The sequence below is a fragment of the Thermothielavioides terrestris genome, chromosome 3 (assembly GCF_000226115.1).
Source record: "Thermothielavioides terrestris NRRL 8126 chromosome 3, complete sequence".
Taxonomy (NCBI): domain Eukaryota; kingdom Fungi; phylum Ascomycota; class Sordariomycetes; order Sordariales; family Chaetomiaceae; genus Thermothielavioides; species Thermothielavioides terrestris.
In genome coordinates this window covers 2,136,567-2,152,459 of record NC_016459.1, presented here as the reverse complement: position 1 = coordinate 2,152,459, position 15,893 = coordinate 2,136,567, and the positions used below count along the sequence as shown (strand labels likewise).

At 58.6% G+C, this 15,893-nt stretch overlaps 5 protein-coding genes across 5 annotated transcripts; 2 read left to right on the top strand and 3 right to left on the bottom strand.

Annotated features, from left to right (window-relative positions):
• Positions 1-204: 204 nt before the first annotated feature.
• THITE_76756 (bifunctional delta12/omega3 fatty acid desaturase) lies at positions 205-2,086 on the top strand (the record flags this gene model as incomplete). The annotated part of the gene is made up of 2 exons (XM_003654171.1): positions 205-1,240; positions 1,352-2,086. The coding sequence occupies 2 exons, from the start codon at positions 205-207 to the stop codon at positions 1,762-1,764; spliced, it is 1,449 nt and encodes a 482-aa protein (XP_003654219.1). The 3' UTR covers positions 1,765-2,086.
• Positions 2,087-3,618: 1,532 nt separating this feature from the next.
• Positions 3,619-4,507, bottom strand: THITE_2117036 (uncharacterized protein). Its single transcript, XM_003654170.1, has 3 exons — positions 4,061-4,507; positions 3,839-3,969; positions 3,619-3,777 (listed from the first exon to the last, which is right to left on the bottom strand). The coding sequence occupies exons 1-3, from the start codon at positions 4,300-4,302 to the stop codon at positions 3,698-3,700; spliced, it is 453 nt and encodes a 150-aa protein (XP_003654218.1). The 5' UTR covers positions 4,303-4,507; the 3' UTR covers positions 3,619-3,697.
• Positions 4,508-7,276: 2,769 nt separating this feature from the next.
• Positions 7,277-10,035, top strand: THITE_2117033 (uncharacterized protein). The gene is made up of 2 exons (XM_003654169.1): positions 7,277-9,339; positions 9,392-10,035. The coding sequence occupies exons 1-2, from the start codon at positions 7,603-7,605 to the stop codon at positions 9,890-9,892; spliced, it is 2,238 nt and encodes a 745-aa protein (XP_003654217.1). The 5' UTR covers positions 7,277-7,602; the 3' UTR covers positions 9,893-10,035.
• A 775-nt stretch (positions 10,036-10,810) lies between these two features.
• Positions 10,811-12,739, bottom strand: THITE_2117031 (glycosyltransferase family 31 protein). The gene is made up of 2 exons (XM_003654168.1): positions 11,447-12,739; positions 10,811-11,262 (listed from the first exon to the last, which is right to left on the bottom strand). The coding sequence occupies exons 1-2, from the start codon at positions 12,576-12,578 to the stop codon at positions 10,853-10,855; spliced, it is 1,542 nt and encodes a 513-aa protein (XP_003654216.1). The 5' UTR covers positions 12,579-12,739; the 3' UTR covers positions 10,811-10,852.
• Positions 12,740-14,198: 1,459 nt separating this feature from the next.
• On the bottom strand, positions 14,199-15,559 carry THITE_2117029 (uncharacterized protein). Its single transcript, XM_003654167.1, has one exon. It carries the CDS (start codon positions 15,469-15,471, stop codon positions 14,461-14,463), a length of 1,011 nt encoding a protein of 336 aa, XP_003654215.1. The 5' UTR covers positions 15,472-15,559; the 3' UTR covers positions 14,199-14,460.
• Between the last annotated feature and the right edge of the window lie 334 nt (positions 15,560-15,893).

Sequence of the window (15,893 nt, the reverse complement as noted above, 5' to 3'; positions counted from 1 at the left end):
TCCCTCTCGAAGGTTTCTTCTCTGCTTTTGTGTCGATCGAGATTACGCTTGACGGTATGTAGCGCTTCGCGACGTCGCCATTGCGCACCCAGCCAGCAGTCAAGACTGTGTGCTAATCGCCTCCAGACCCCCTCGCCGTTGTCCTCACAGAACGCGGTGCACTTTCGTCCGGGGCACCAATTGACCCCGTCAAGGTCAAGCAACATGGCTCCTGTGACCGGTTCCAGCCTCCCGGCTGCCAACAAGCCGTTCCTGCGCAGGAACCTCACCGCGACTGCCATCGACTCGGACTCCAGCACTGTGGTGTCTCCTGTCGACTCGCCCCGTCCTTCGCCCTCGACCACGTCGCTGTCCTCGCTGGCTTCCGAGGATGCCGCACCCCAGAAGAAATCTGAGCAGTATGGCAAGCTGATTGACACGTATGGGAACGAGTTCGAGGTCCCCGACTTCACCATCAAGGAGATTCGGGACGCCATTCCGAAGCACTGCTACGAGCGCTCCGCCATCCGCAGCCTGGCCTACGTCGCCCGCGACATGATCTACCTCGCCACGACCTTCTATATCTGGAACAAGTTTGTGACGCCAGAGTACGTTCCGTCGCAGCCGCTGCGAGTGGTCCTCTGGGGCGTCTACACCTTCCTGCAAGGCCTCTTCGGGACTGGGCTCTGGGTTCTTGCCCACGAGTGCGGCCACGGCGCCTTCTCGCCGTCGCAGAAGCTCAACAACTTTGTCGGCTGGGTCCTGCACTCGGCCCTGCTGGTGCCCTACTTCAGCTGGCAGCTCAGCCACAGCAAGCACCACAAGGCGACCGGCCACATGGAGCGCGACATGGTGTTCCTCCCGCGCACCCGGGAGCAGCACGCCACCCGCATCGGCCGCCTCGCGCACGAACTTTCGGAGCTGACCGAGGAGGCCCCCATCGTCACCTTCCTCCAGCTGCTGGGCCAGCAGCTGTTCGGCTGGTGGAACTACCTCCTGACCAACGTGACGGGCCACGACAACCACGAGAGGCAGAGAGAGGGACGAGGCAAGGGCAAGAAGAATGGCTTCGGCGGCGGCGTGAACCACTTCGACCCCCGCAGCCCGCTGTACGAGAACAGGGATTCGATGTACATCCTGCTGAGTGACTTGGGTCTGGCCATTGCCATCTCGGCGCTCATCTACCTCGGCAAGACGTTTGGCTGGTCCAACATGTTTGTGTGGTACTTCTTGCCGTATCTCTGGGTCAACCACTGGTTGGGTAAGTTGCCAACTCTTTCTCCTCTCTTTTTTGTTGGCAACGACGAAAAAGAAGAAAAAAGAGGACACATGACATTGAAAAAAGAATGGGAGAGACACTGACCCGCCACAGTCGCTATCACGTACCTGCAGCACACGGACCCGTCGCTGCCGCACTACACGGAGGAGGAGTGGAACTTTGTGCGCGGCGCGGCGGCCACGATCGACCGCGAGTTCGGCTTCATCGGGCGGCACCTGCTGCACGGGATCATCGAGACGCACGTGCTGCACCACTACGTCAGCACGATCCCGTTCTACCACGCGGACGAGGCCACCGAGGCCATCAAGCCCGTCATGGGCCGCCACTACCGCTCCGACACGCGCGACGGACCCGTCGGCTTCATCAAGGCCCTGTGGAAGAGCGCCCGCTGGTGCCAGTGGGTCGAGCCCTCCGAGGGCGCCGAGGGCCGCGGCAAGGGCGTCCTCTTCTTCCGCAACCACAACGGCCTCGGCACAGCGCCCGCCAAGATGCCGCCTGTTGCGTGACGACGACGACGACAACGACGGTGAAGGCTGTACAATAAATATATAATGCGTAGTCGCGGCGGTTGTTATTGCGTGTCTCGTCCTGTCATATAACTGAAGTAGAGCTGGCGGGGAGAACGGTCTGACCAATGCCGCGTGCTTTGCACCTGGCACTACCTGTCGACTGTGGTTCTCTGTGCTCCTCCGGGGTGTATTGTTCATAGATGGCGGGATTGAGAGCTCAAAAAAGAAGGAAAAAGAAAGCTCGTCCGCGCGAGGTTCGGTTGGTTGGTTCGAGGCAGGGCAAGCAAAATAGAGCATTGCAGTTTCGGTTTCGTTTGAGTGTCGGTCGAGCCAAGGGAGCGACGGCGTCGCGGAATGCGGTTGACTAGACGGATAGACTTGTGTGTGCCTGTGCATCCATCCATCTTAATGAGACCACGGGCGCTTTGCCGAGTTCGCCTGCTCTGGGTTTGCCGGGTTGGTGGTTATCGTGATGATGGCTTGCTCTCTGCCAGGAGGCTGGTTCAGACCGGTGGAATGGCGGGCGGTGTGTTCAAACTACCTGACCTCAGTCTGCATCCTTCCAGGTTTGAATCGATAGGGGTGTGGCGCAGGCAAGATAGTGCTGCCGGGGGAGGGAGGGGCTGGCCGGGACAGTCGGATGGCGGCTCCTGGGTTGGAAACCCGGTCCGAGGCAGCGGAGAAGCATGCCTGGATGGGCTATGGGACCGATTTGCAGAATAACGTTATCAACTGTCTCAGTCTTCCTGCTTATGCATCCTCCTTTACGGGCTTTGCTTTGCTTTGCTTTGCTCTGCTGCCTGGCCGCCGACCTTCACTCATCCGTACACTACCTCATGTAGGCACTTGTGCTTGTTGCCTGGTGAGGTTCTCCGCAGTTTACCATCTCTCGCCTCTTCCTTGCTCAGGACCAGCTTCCCGATCCGGTTGTGCTCGCGTGTGTGCAGTGCGGGGAACTGCCAGGCAGATGACAGATGGTGGTGGTGTTGCATGTTGCATGGCTGAGCCACGGGCAGGTTGCTGAATCGAGAGGGGCCTCCCGGGGAAGGGATGGATGGCTGAGCAGCCCAGGTTTCTCCAAGATATCTCTTTCGTTTCTTCATCTGCCCGGTCCTGTAAGTGTCGGAGATACCTGAGGGACCTGAGAAACGGAGGACTGCTTCGTTGGGTTGGGCGCAGCCTGGTGGTGATGTGGGGTGTCTTGGCATCCCCGTGCATTGTCAGGCCAGGAGAAGGTAATTGCTACACATCTACAGTTGTGTACAGCGCAACGTCTTATTTCGATTTTCGCCGACGTTGATGTACTAGTAGTTGTTTTCTAAAGGGATGTTCAGCACAGCGTGAGGAACGGAGAGTGTGCTGGCTGCTGACCCGGATGTGATGTGCTACTGCTGTTTCTAAAAAGGGAGAGCGCGATGTAAACAGAAACGGAGCAGCCTGTGTGGCATGGGGTGTCGTTTCCTTGCGGCTTACACTCGTGTACTGCGAGAAATCTCGTTAGGTTGGTCTCACGATACCTCCCAGCGTGCAACGACGAACAGTCGTGGAGTTGTGGGACGATCGAGGCCAGGTTGGTTTGCTTGTGTGAGCCCTCCTTCAACTCCCTACTGTAGTGCAGGACTGCGATGGGGTGTTGTGTTGAAACATAACCTCATTTCTTCTCTTGCCAACTTGGTGACGAAAAAAAAACATCCCCCACACATAGGCACGGCCAGTGTTATAAAAGATATGGCTCCGTTTGCTGCCCATCGAAAGAGCGTTTGCTGCTGGTGACGGGATCAGCGTCCTCTGCCGCAATACAATCCAGACGTCAACCAGCCCGCAAGCATTACGACCCAGTCAGTTTGAGTCCCTCTCCAGACAATCCCCTCTTGGAGCCGCGGCCAGATCGAACCCTGAGAGGGTAGAGGAGCGAGCAAAGCAGCCCAAGCTAATCCTCGTTGGGGTCAATCATGTTAGCCTTGCCCCCAGCACACTGGAGCGTGCCCATGTTGTTGCTGATGCCGTCGTCTGATGTAAGTTAGCAGCAGCCAGCAGAAGTCAGGCCCGGACGCGGGCGGCATGGACATACCCAAGTTGAGCGTAGACCATATGGGGCCGCGATCGCCGATCAGTGGCGTGCAGGCGCAAGTGTACAGGTACTTTGCTCCGCCCGCCGCTTCCAGCATGGTGCAGTTCTTGCAGAAGTTCGAGAACTTGCCGCTGTTGACACGCAGGCCAGAGAAGGCCCGCTCGTTAGCACGGGTTCTTGGATCGCCCTCGTCAAATGGATAGCCTGAGCAGGGCAACGTACTAGACCTCCCACTTCATGTAGCCGCTCACTTGGTCCATACCGATGCACATGGGCAGAATGAGCTCGTTGTGGGACTGGGCCTCCACGCCGTCCGTGCTCGAATTGCAGCAGGTGGCGCGGAGAAAGAAGGTGTGGACGAGCTTGATGTCAGTACAGGTGCGCGAGAAGTTGCCGTAGGAAGAAGCCATGGCAGTGACGAAGAGCGATGCCACCGCTGGGAAGAAAAGCGTGGAGAAGCGCATCTTGCAACGGCGAGTCAATGCCGGAAAGAGGGAATCCTTAGGACAAGATTCACGATTCTGAAGAACGGAGTACCTGTCACCGTGAGTCGTGAGTAGGGCGTGTCGGCTGAGCTGGAGGAAGAAACAGCAGAGGCGAGGATGGTGGGTTGGCGGTTGCGATTTAAGCTGCCAGCAGTCTGTTTAGAGGCAAGTGTGCTCCTTCCCAGCGTGGTCGGAGAGAGAAACGGGTGGTGCCTGACCCAAATGAGAGATTAAGCAGCGGCTCGTGACAGCCAAACACATACTCGGGATGAACAGCAAACGAGGCAACTGCTAACCCAGAACACCAACGACAACCGCCCTCCGCCAATATTCACAGCCACTGCTGGAGAGCAAGTCCTGTGCTGCTCAGGTTCAACAACAGGGCATTGCATGATCTCGATCTGCGGTGGTCGCACAACATCACGGTGTGACCTCGGAGCGGTTCGAGGGGCAGTCAGGCCTCGAGCACCTCGACATCACGGCCGTGCGGTGTTCATTGGGGTAGTTTGGCCGACGGAAAGGCCGCTGCATCGGTGCCGCGACTGCCCACCACCGCAATTGCCCCAAGCTCTCACCGATCCCCGTGCAAAGTCCCCTCCCCCAGGCTCAGGCAGCCAACGTGGAGCTTCCCGGGCTCTTGGGTTCGCCGTGGGCGAGACCTGTTTGGCTTCCGGCCGAGCGCCTGTGCTGAAAGACATTCTCAAACGGCTCCCCTTTGCATGGTCACACCTAGTCAGCTGGAGCTTTCGGTGCATAGCGAACAGGGAAACCGATGATGAGAGATGTCTCAACGGATACGGCCGTGGGCAACCATGGCATGTTGGCGCGAAGCGCCGTGCCAAGCCGGAGAGGTGGGCTCGTGGGAAAGCTTGAATGGGCGTGCGTCACCACCGAGTTGAGGTGAGCCCGCCAGACCTTTGACCTCTTCCATATGGAGTATTCCGTATAACTAACTACGTATGGGCATCGTCGACACGGTTGGGCACTGCAGTCGACGGTGGTCTGGAACCGACGGACATCCAGTCTCTCATCCGGTGGTGAAACAAACCAGCCCGGAAAGCAGGGCCTGGACAAGAGTTAACAGCCCACGATTCGGCCCCCACAAACGACCATCAACGGACCGTCCGCAGCCGAGAGAAGATGAGCGAGAAACAAAGGCTGGAAGATCTCAACTGTCTGTCATCTCGGGGACAGTGCAAAGCGGATGCCTGAACTCCAAACAAACGGTGCCCCGCCGCACTTCTGCAATCGAGATTGCTGGCGGCCCCTCGTCATTTCCCACCCCTGTCTGGCCTGTGGTCTGGCCGCTTGGGCATGGGAAGCCATCTTTCCCCCCTTCCAGAAACTTTTAGCACGGAATTTTCCGTGCCTTGGTTATCCTCTGGACTCCGTACCTTGAAACTGGATCAGGTCAACAAACAGCCCGTTGCAATGGAATTAGTCGCAACTGGAATTTTTATTTAAAAACAGCAGAAGTAAACATTTCCACCACGAAGAAGCTTTCTTGAGACATCATCAACAAGCAGGCAAGATTGCACTATTCTCAGATCAGATTGGCGGTCCTCCCTCGCATTTGGTCTGCTGGCATTGCCAAAAGGCATGCAGGCTGACGTGCACTGGGCCGCGTTTCTTAGGTGGCACCCGCAGCCACGCCATTCCTTTGCTGTCGTGGGCCGTTTCATCAACATATGCTGGCGGTTGGCCCATTGCCCTGGCCTGTTTCCTCGTGAATGGCTGTACTCTGTATTTGGAGTTTATCGTGGCCGGTGGACCTACGCAGTAGTCTGGACCACTCCCGCTGTCCACAGTTAAACTCGCCCGAGTTTTGGGCCATCCATCACAGTGGATGCATACCATCGTCGCCTTCTTCTTCCTCTTCATGCTTGGGTAATGTTCCTAAGAGAGAGGACAGGGCATTTGCAAGCAATAAAAAGGTTACTGCACCGATCCCTGCGCTCCACGGTTGTTGTGGACGACCTCATCAAGAGAAGACAAAAAAAAAAAAAAAAAAAAAAAAAAAAAAAAAAAAAAAAAAAAAAAAAAAAAAAAAAAAAAAAAAAAAAAAACCAATAATAAAAAGTTGACTACTACGTTACCTACACTGGTGATATCTCGGGTATCCGTACTTCGCAGATACCGGAAATACCAACGAGATCAACACTTGTTCAGTAGGCAACGCTTACCTCAATTCCAAACTTGACCTTGGACGCCGGCCGACCGGGCGAAGCGCCCGCAGAATGGAGGCCAGAGAGGAGTTTGGTTCCGTGCCGCCGTTGCATGTTATCTCTTTCGGGATCTGCTCCTCTGATATCACACTCCGTTGTCAATTCCGCGTTGGCGACCTGCTGTGCCTTGATTTTGGCCCGTTTTTCTGCCTGTCCCGGCCGCCGCTTTTAATAGGTCCAGCAGTTGCAGTGCCTCCACTGACAAACTGGCTGGCAGACGACCTCCACTCCGAGTTTCCCGCCCCGCGCCTTCCCTCCCCCAATCCCGGCTCGCCCATCCCCGGTCGCCCATTCGCTGGCTGCATGAACCCTCCGAGTTAGCTCCCTCCGTCATTTGCTGCTCTTTTTGCGCTGGGATTTTCCTGCTCGACTCCCGCAATCTTGATCTCAAGTCACCATGACGCTTTTTCTTTTCGCTCTTCTCCGCGCATAAGATCGTCACCCGGTCGGCCCGTCGCTCGTTCGCGGTTTCTATCGCCCTCCTGGTTGTTAGGTCGCCGAAAGACGCCTAATTCCTGTCCATTCGCTCTAACTAAAATATTCGCCGCCAACATCGATCCGACTTTCGTTCACCAGCCCCTGCATACACAGTCACCCGAGTTGCCGCAACGCCGGCGATAGCGCAGGCAACATTCAATCGCTTTATTCCATACAGTTTATAATACGCCCTTGTTGTTTGCATTGTTCCGTGTGGCTCGTTTCCTTGCCGTCGCGACGCGTCTCCTTTTGTCCAGTTGTTGCCCTGTTCCTGGAACCCGGCGGCATTTGTGAGACACTTGCTCTCGGGAACTCGCTCTCAGGGGCTAGCCGCGCATCCGCGCATCCCCCCCCTCGATCGTCCCCAGACCCTGCGATCGACCTCAAGCGCCACACTCTCGGAACACTTGCTGCCTCATCGACTGCCGCTCCGCGCGCATCTCTCCTCCGTTTCTGTTCAGGCGGATCCAGACAACAACAAACACCGCGCATCTGATCGACGCACCACCGGAGGCAGGGCCTTCGAGTTCTCGCACACGCCGAGGCGCCGGGTTTCGTGTGCACGCATCATGCCAAAATGATGACCTACGAGCGGCCGCTTCACGACGTCGTTCTGCCTTCGCCGGGCTCCCCGCCAGGCATGACGGCCTCAAAGTCATCCAAATCGTCTTCGCTGAGCTCTCTGCCTTCGGATGACGGCAGTGTGCTCGCCGACGTGAACCACTTCGAGGACATTGGGCTTGATGATGCACAGATCGATCCGCGGGCCCTCTCCGACCAGCACCTCAAGACCGCGCCAAACCCTTACAGTGCCTCCTTCTCCGAGCTACGAGTCGTAGCGAAGCGGCCCGTGTCGGCCTCGAGTCCCCGGCCTCAGTACACTCGGGACTCGTCGAGGAATCGCCAGCAGCGCGACTTTACCACCCTCCCCAAGTCGCGGCCGAGCCTGCCGGTCCTGCAAAGTCAACTTCGAACCACCAATGGGAGGGTCGCTAGCCTGGGACTCCTGCCCGAGCCATGCACGAGTCCTCTTCCAGTTCGCGGCCTCGGCCGCCAACGTTCGCACACGTCGATGCGCCACCGAAGTCCGAGCCCGAACTTGTCCCTGTCGCTATCTCCGAGAGATCCGAATGTCGTGATGCAGCCGAGACGGAGCAGTTGGCAGTCGAATCGAGAGCGGAAGACGGTGCTCGAACTGGAACTGGAGTGTGACGAAGACGACGGAGACGAGATCCCGGACGGTCTCATTCTGGATAACGTCCCGATTTCTCCACGGCCACCTTCGGAGAGGTCCCACAGCCGGCCTCCATCCAAGGCGCCATCCCCGGAGCGTGCCCCCAAGGAAAGGGTACGAAGCATCGGCAATGGCACGCCGCCGGTAGCGCTCGCCCAAGGATCCCTCCGGTCGCCGACTTGGAAATCAGATTCGGCGCTGTCCACGCACAGCTCCCCTGCTTCCAGCCGCGTTTCAAGCCCCACTAGCGCGAGGGCCAAGAGCTGGTCGGCTGCGCTGGCGGCCCTCAATGACGAGGCTAAGGCGTTGACGGAGAAGCTGGAGGAACACGCGGAGGAGATGGAGCACAAGATCCAACAACGGTCGAGCACCGGCTCCATGCCCAACGCGAGGAGGTCGTCGGACCCAGAGACTGCTAAGCCGAGAGTGAAATCAGCGCTGGCAGAGTTGCCACCCCTGCGCCGTTCGAACATCATGATCGATCCCTTGCCGATTTCTAAAGAGAAGGAGGCGGTCCTGTCGCGCACCCGCCCGTCCTGGCTTCCGCCCAAGGATCCCGCCGAGGAACGTCGCCACCTGAAAGAGTACCAGAAGATGATGGCGCAGAGTCTCGAAGCCGATCGCCGCCGACAAGCTGCCAAACGAGCCCGGTCCGAGTGTCGCGACGTCGCTGCCGACAGCATCATGCAGATCTGGGAGCAAGACATCCTGCCGCGCTGGAACGATGCGATCCGCGAGCGCAGGACCAGGGACATGTGGTGGCGCGGGATTGCGCCCCGGAGCCGAGGCGCCGTGTGGACCCGCGCGATTGGCAACGAGCTCGGGCTCACCAAGACGTCGTATGAGGCAGCCTTGAGCCGCGCGCGTGAGGCCGAGTCGAAGGCGAAGTCGGGACACGGGAGGGCCGAGGATATGCGTGCCCTGTCGTGGTTTAGCGCCATCAGCAAGGACGTTCGGGAGCGCACGTGGCCCGATCTGCGCATCTTCCAGCCCGGTGGCCCGCTCCACCAGAGCTTGGTGGACATCCTGAGGGCCTATGCCATGTATCGGAGCGACATTGGATATGTGCCAGGCTGCAATGTGAGTTGGTTTGGTGGTTCAAGTGGAAAGGGACGAAGCTAACCGGGCGCAGACGATTGCGGCGCTCTTGCTCCTCAATCTCCCGACACCCACGGACGCCTTCATAGCGCTGGCCAACGTGCTGAACCGCCCTTTGCCGCTCAGCTTCTATCTGTCGGATGCCGGCGCCAAGAGCTCAGCATACAACCTGCTCCTGCATAACCTCTCGCAGAAATCCCCCATTCTGCACGAACATCTGACGCATTTGCCTGACCCCGACCCCGACCTATATCTTAATGACGTATTCACCGGCCTCTTCACGCGCCACCTCGCCCTGGACGCAGCCACTAGGCTGTGGGACGTCTACGTCTTCGAGGGCGACGCGCTGCTAGTCCGCGCTGGAGTCGCGCTTCTCCTGCAGAAGGAGATGGCGCTCCTTGGAACCAAGTCTATCGCCGAGGTCCGGACCGCCCTCGGGACGGCGCCGGGGGGTGGCAACAGCCCGCGTGTGGTGGGCGGGAGCGACGAAGAGGAACGCTGGATGAAGGCCGTGCGCGAGGCGGGCAAGGCCTGACTGACTGCGCTGAGGCTGGGTATATAACACCGAGGAATGGATCTAACGTGGTATAAACGGGGCAGTACTCGGGGCGGCGTTACGAGCGATTTGCTTTTCTCTGGGATGTTTGTCCCTGATCCTCCCTGTGGGTCAAGGACGGTGTTGAACCGTATGCGTTATGAATTCTTCTGGGCGTCCGACTTTCGTTGCTTTCTTCTTCTTCTTCTTCTTCTTCTTCTTGTTTCACCCTCTCATTCTTATCGCCCACCTCTTACCGTGTCCCTCGCGACTCGGCTATTGTCTATTACTTAATTTTCGACAGTGCCGCCTGGCGTGGCTGTTGGAGCTGTGTCTTGGGGGGAAATATTCTCTGCGCGACCACTCGCGAGAGGGCAGCGAGAGGGCAGACCGAACTGTCTTGCCTCTCTCTCTTTCTCTCTCGGAACGGAGCGCTTAGTTCTCTCTGCCCTGCCTTCGTTGCAGGGAGAGTGGCCTTGTTTATAGCTTTGTGATCTTGGTGGTTTTGTATACAGTGTTGGGAATGCAAAGCGGTGATGGTCTGGTGCACGTTCAGTGACTCACTGCGCCTACTGTGCGCGATCTTCCTTGCTTTTGATGATGTGATACGCCCGGGGTAGATATCCGTGGTAAGGAGATCGACGTGGTGATCATGAGGCAAGGCCGATGGGTCCCCCCGTCTTTCCTTCGCTTGGTGGTGGCCGTCCAGCACGCCTGGTCTCTTGTTCCCTCTTTCACACTGCTGCTGTCTCCAAGACGTATCGTACACAAGAAAAACCCAAGTGGTCCGTCGCAAATTGACCTTCCCGCGAACGCCCTTTTCCAATCCCATTACCAAAAACCCGTTGTATACACCGGAACAAAACATCCCTCCTGATTTAACCATTTTTCCCTTTCCAATGCCGTCCCACGCCAGTACCTTGCAAAACGTAGCATTCCTTCCCACCCCGTCTCTAGTTATTACCCCTCCCAAACGAGCTCAATCACCTCGTCCATGGCCGAGTCCTTCCCCTTCTTCTCCTCCTCCGTCGTGGTGCGATGCACATAGAACTGTCTGAGCTTGGCGGGGACTCCGTTGACAGTCGCCGCCGGCTCCTCGGCCACCCCGACCAGCCGGTAGCTCTTCTTGTCCTCGGGGGCCAGCGGCGGCCGGAAGGGCGCGTAGACGAAGTCGAAGTCGGAACCACCCCACCCGCCCCACGTGCCCTCGATGCGGCCCAGGTCCAGCGTCGGCAGCAGCCCCGCCCGGTACACGCTCACGCTGTACCCGTTGGCCAGCAGCGTGTCGTCGCCCAGCCGGAAGCGCTGCAGGAAGCAGTCGCCGCACACGCGCACCACCGCCGCCATCTTGTCGACGGGCGCGTTGTACCCTGCAGGTGGCGCGGAATGGAAGTGTCAGCGGTTTTTTTGGTCTTTTTGCTCTGTTGTTTGCTTGCTTCGTGTTCAGAAAGGGGGTTTTCGAGGGCAAGAATAAAAGTTCTCCTGTCTCGAGACACATGGCGGCCAAGGAGACAATGCATCGTTAAAGCAGAGGAGATTGTGCTTCTGACTTACATGACTTCCAGTGATGCACGCTCAGCACCCGGCGCCCGCTCTCGTAAAAGCCGGCCGGGTCGCCGCGCATGTCGTGCTGGTACAGCTCCGGCACGACGGTCAGCTTGGTCGGCGTGTTCAAGTATATGCAGTCACGCAGCATGCCGTCGCCCGAGATGATGGTCGTCTTGCGGATGCACGAGTCCAGGTGGGGCGCGAGCTGCCGCGCTAGCGGCATTGACAGGAACACGCCGGCCCCGCCGTACGACATGTACCCCCACTTGCGGATGCTTTCGAGGTTGTCGGCCAGCGCGCCGAGCCAGACCGGCGCGCTGTGGTTGTGCTGCTGGAGCATGCCGGACAGCGGGTGCAGCGAGGGGAAGAATGTGTCGTCGTCGAGGACGCCGAGCCACTGCGTTTGCGGCGTGGCGAACTCGAGCATGTCGCGGATGAGGAGGAAGTGGAGCTGCTCGACCGGCGCCGGGGACGGGAGGGGCTCGTTGGCGGGCGTGTCCTTCCGTGGCAGGCCGGTTTTGAGCTTGGGTGCGATGACGGTTGCGTCGATGGAGAGGTTGCGGTATGCGGCTTCGAGGGCGGCGAGGTCGAAGTTGGCGTCGGGTTGGTCGGCGTCAGCGACGACCACGATGAGTGCAGCGCCGCTGCCCGAGAGCCAGTGGGCAAAGGTCGGGAGGGCGTCTTGGAGGCGTCCGTATGAGGACGCCACGCCGAAGACGAGGTGCTGATACTGATGCTCGGGCTTAGGATACGCGGGCGGGACATGCAGTGAGAGCGGCTCGCAGGGGGGCGGCTCGGCACTCGAGCACCCATCAGCCAGGTTCAGGATGGTCTTGGTGGTGACGAGCGGACTGCTGACGTTGGCAACGACATCGCGATCGACGTCGCCGCGGACGGGCCGGATGCAGCGGCGGGTGTACACGATTTTTTGGGTCAAGGCCAGGTCTTTGGTGCGCAAGAATTCAAGGTCTTGCGGACAGGCCTTACTCATATCGCCATCGCGCCAGGTTGCACGATCTGGCGGAGGTGGTGGGGCTCGGGGATTGTGAACTCGGCGCGCGGTTAGGAAGACAATGGCCAGGACGAAGACCAGCAAGATCGAAGAGGACGTTCTTGCAGAGCACCGGTGAGCGAGCATCATGCGAGAGGCATGGACGATAATCGGGGACAGATCTGGTGGTCCCTCTGGTACAAGAACCGCAATTTGGAATGCCGCCAGAAACCCGGAAAAGACTCAAATCGTAGTGCGCCGCAGTCGAAGCTACGATAAACTGTTCGGGATGCCAAGCAAATTCGCTGGGTGCGTAGTGAAACGGGAAGCGGCAGCGAGACAATCGAGGGTGGTGATGTCGGAAGACTAACAGCCACGGTTTCTCGGCATGAGCATGAATGATCAAGCAGAGAATTGTGTTCCCAAATCAGACTCGGAGGTTGACGCGGCCGCAAAGATATAAGGCATGTGGGATAGAAGGCATGTGCGGCCTCGCACGACGCCACCGCCCCCAACACTGCTCTCGGCCCAGCAGCCTGTGATAAGTACTCCTGGTCCGGATACAATTTCGGCGTTTCAAGGATGCGGGAAGATCTTGGCTGCGGAGGTGGTTGATTGGTTGGTTGGCTGGATGGTTGGCTGGACGGTTGGTTGACGAATGTTCTGCTCCTGCTCAGGCCTTCCGCGAGCGCTGTGCGGATTACTGTGTACATACATCCTGTACTCCAGCTTGTGATCCTTCCAAAGGCAGCGTTGTTGGGGTGGTCCTGAGAGAACCTTCCGACTTGCGGGATGTCGGCGCTGGACTTAAGTTGCGGCTTTGCTATGCTGTTCTCGCGTAGTCTGTTCCACAGATGAGGCGCAAAACCGGCTTGTGAATCCTCGTGTACTGTAACCAAAGTGGGCCGATTGGAAGGCGAGGATGCCGCGCCTTGCGAGCCGTATCTCGTGCGCGCGGAATATTTTGTACCCGGAGGATGGTTTGGGCTGTTGTGTGGTTCAATGGTTAGTAAGCAAGACGGAGACGCTCAGAGCGTGAAGTACTGCGAGTAATCTCCGTCTGTGCAACCGCTGCGAGACTGTGGGCCGGGTTCTGGCTGCAGTGCCCATCACTGGCCCCTGTGCCGCTGTCCACATGCCAACATGCCTGGCCTGGGTACTGTACTCAACCCAGACGGGAATGGGACGGCAACACTGCTGCCTGAACACCTCGAGAGTCGCACCCCAGCTGTTGGCGACGGATTGGCCAGGGCTCGGGACACGCCTTTCTGGCGGGAGAAGACGACAGCCTCCCAACACGGTATGAACTGTGGGCGTGTGGTACTCGGTGACCGACAAAGACTGCGACTGGCAAGCTGCCTTATCAAGCACCATACACCAGCTCCACCGCTTCGAACGATTCGCGCGATTCGCCGCCTCAGAAATAGTTGCCCAAATCGATGTGGCCGCCAGTCTCGAGCAGCGGGAAGAGGTTGAGGGCACCAAAGGTCTGCTCCGCGTCGGCATCGAGAGATCCACTCATCAACGAGAAGTCTGGCGTCCGAGGGAGGGTCTCGGTCAATCCGAGGAAGCTGTGCTCAAGATCGAAGCTGAACCGCGGCGATTGACCGTCCACTTGCATCAGGCGTGACTTCTCCGATCTGCGAATGCCATCGGGAGTGTCGCTTTGCAAACTCCCTGAAAGCGCCTTGACCTGGCCCCTAGTCGCAGTCGTGCGTGGTGTGCGGGGAATGAGCCCGAAGAGCTGGGACGAGCTCTCCGTTCTCTGTTGGCGCTCCTGGATCTCCCTCCTCTCAAGATACTCCAATGCCGTCGTCAGGAGGGACTTGGCGATGAGTGAGTACTGCAAGGCGTGAGCATCGGCCTGGGCAAAGTACTCGAGGGCAGCGATGCAGGCACGGCAGTGCTTCTCGATGATGCGCCCGAATCCACCAAGCAGTCCAACGCCAAGCACAAGCGATGAGGCAAAGAGCCACGAGCTGTCAAGGGGCATGAGCCATTGGAGAGGAGAGCGGGGCAAGCAAGCCACTTACACGATCACAGGTGCGGCCCGTATCATCAGGCCTCGCTCGATGAGATCTTTTACCGGCTCCACCATCAAGATTGCAGCATCAATACAGGCATCGGCCAATTTCGACTTCCCAGTCATGGGGTAAGCTCTACTCTCTGCTGCAAACTGGCCGCCTTCGGATAACCGCCGGTGCAGTTCCACCATGAGAAAGGGCCGGGAAACGAGAATGACGGCGTAGTAGTAGGAGCAAAGGATTTGGCAAGCGCCATTCACCATCCCGGGTTGGTGATATCGCGAAGTGCCCTCAATGATGTCCTTGAGCTGCTGCAGCCACCGGGTTGACCACTCCCGAAGCTCTCGCGAGATGCCTTCGGTCAGCCGGGGGGATATCTTGCGGCGTGAGTAGATCTCCACAACAATGGCTTCGATCACGAGGAAGATTTGGGCGGCCGCGTCCAGGAGATCAACCGTTTCGTGGCCTGCTTCGTCATCGTGTGCCCTGTACTGGACCGTGCAGTCCAAGTCTGACGTGGCTGGGGGTCGTCCCATGGACGTGCTGAGAAATAGATCGAGAACCCTCAGGCTCTTCCAGAGACGATCCCTCTGCCGATGCAGCTCTGGGCCAAATCTGGCATTGACGGCCGTTCGGTGGATGCCGATCGAGTAGGCCGCGCGGGCTGCGATGCCGAAGAAAAGAAAGGCGGCATTGATCTGGCACGCCGTGAGTGAGTAGAATGTAACAAGGATAAAGAGCTGGACGCTGGCGACTCCAAGGTCGCCGCTGAGGCTCTCAAAGGCGAGGCTGCGGGCGTAGTCGAAGTACCGCTGGGCGGTGTTCTCATCCGACTTCCGGCAGCCAATGGCGAGAACGAGGTAGTTCACGGCCGACGACGTATTGGTAGCCCTATCCCGCGGACGGGGCCGCTCGGCCCAGGCGTCAATATCAGCAGCCAGACGTGTGTTGTCGAAGAGGTCGATCAACCCGGCGGTCACGTCGAGGTAGCTTGACACAACCGGACCAACAGGCATGGTGATAGGTGGAGGTTCGGCCCCATAATCCTCTGACGTGAACTCGCGTGAGTAGACATTTTCAAGAGCCGAATATCCACTCGTCTCGGGGGCAAACGCATTCGCGTCTACGCGCGTGGTGACAAGCCGCCGGACTGTCTGGAAAAAGGAGAGGGGCGCACAATCGCCGATGAAAATCAGCTTTCCCTGAGCATCACAGAGCAGGCGCGCCTCACGGGGCACCTCTGTCTCTTCGTGTTCCTCGAGAACGGCGAGAACGGTGTCCCGGTCCAGCGGGCGGTCCGGCCCGGGAAGCTGGGTGGGTCCGGCGGCGCCCGGAGAGGCAGCGGCAACAACCACAACCGGCTCAGCATTGGACGGTGCCGGCGTCAGCTGAGGGCGAGGTTGGACGGAGACATCCGAATCCTGACGGCTGGTGCTGA

Coding starts and splice junctions, on each gene's coding strand:
- THITE_2117029 (XM_003654167.1), bottom strand. CDS start 15,471: ATGCCTGTTGGTCCGGTTGTGTCAAGCTACCTCGACGTGACCGCCGGG.
- THITE_2117033 (XM_003654169.1), top strand. CDS start 7,603: ATGATGACCTACGAGCGGCCGCTTCACGACGTCGTTCTGCCTTCGCCG. Junction 9,340..9,391: donor GATATGTGCCAGGCTGCAAT/GTGAGTTGGTTT, acceptor AACCGGGCGCAG/ACGATTGCGGCGCTCTTGCT.
- THITE_2117036 (XM_003654170.1), bottom strand. CDS start 4,302: ATGCGCTTCTCCACGCTTTTCTTCCCAGCGGTGGCATCGCTCTTCGTC. Junction 3,970..4,060: donor TACATGAAGTGGGAGGTCTA/GTACGTTGCCCT, acceptor GCGTGTCAACAG/CGGCAAGTTCTCGAACTTCT. Junction 3,778..3,838: donor ATGGTCTACGCTCAACTTGG/GTATGTCCATGC, acceptor AACTTACATCAG/ACGACGGCATCAGCAACAAC.
- THITE_2117031 (XM_003654168.1), bottom strand. CDS start 12,578: ATGCTCGCTCACCGGTGCTCTGCAAGAACGTCCTCTTCGATCTTGCTG. Junction 11,263..11,446: donor CGTGCATCACTGGAAGTCAT/GTAAGTCAGAAG, acceptor CGCCACCTGCAG/GGTACAACGCGCCCGTCGAC.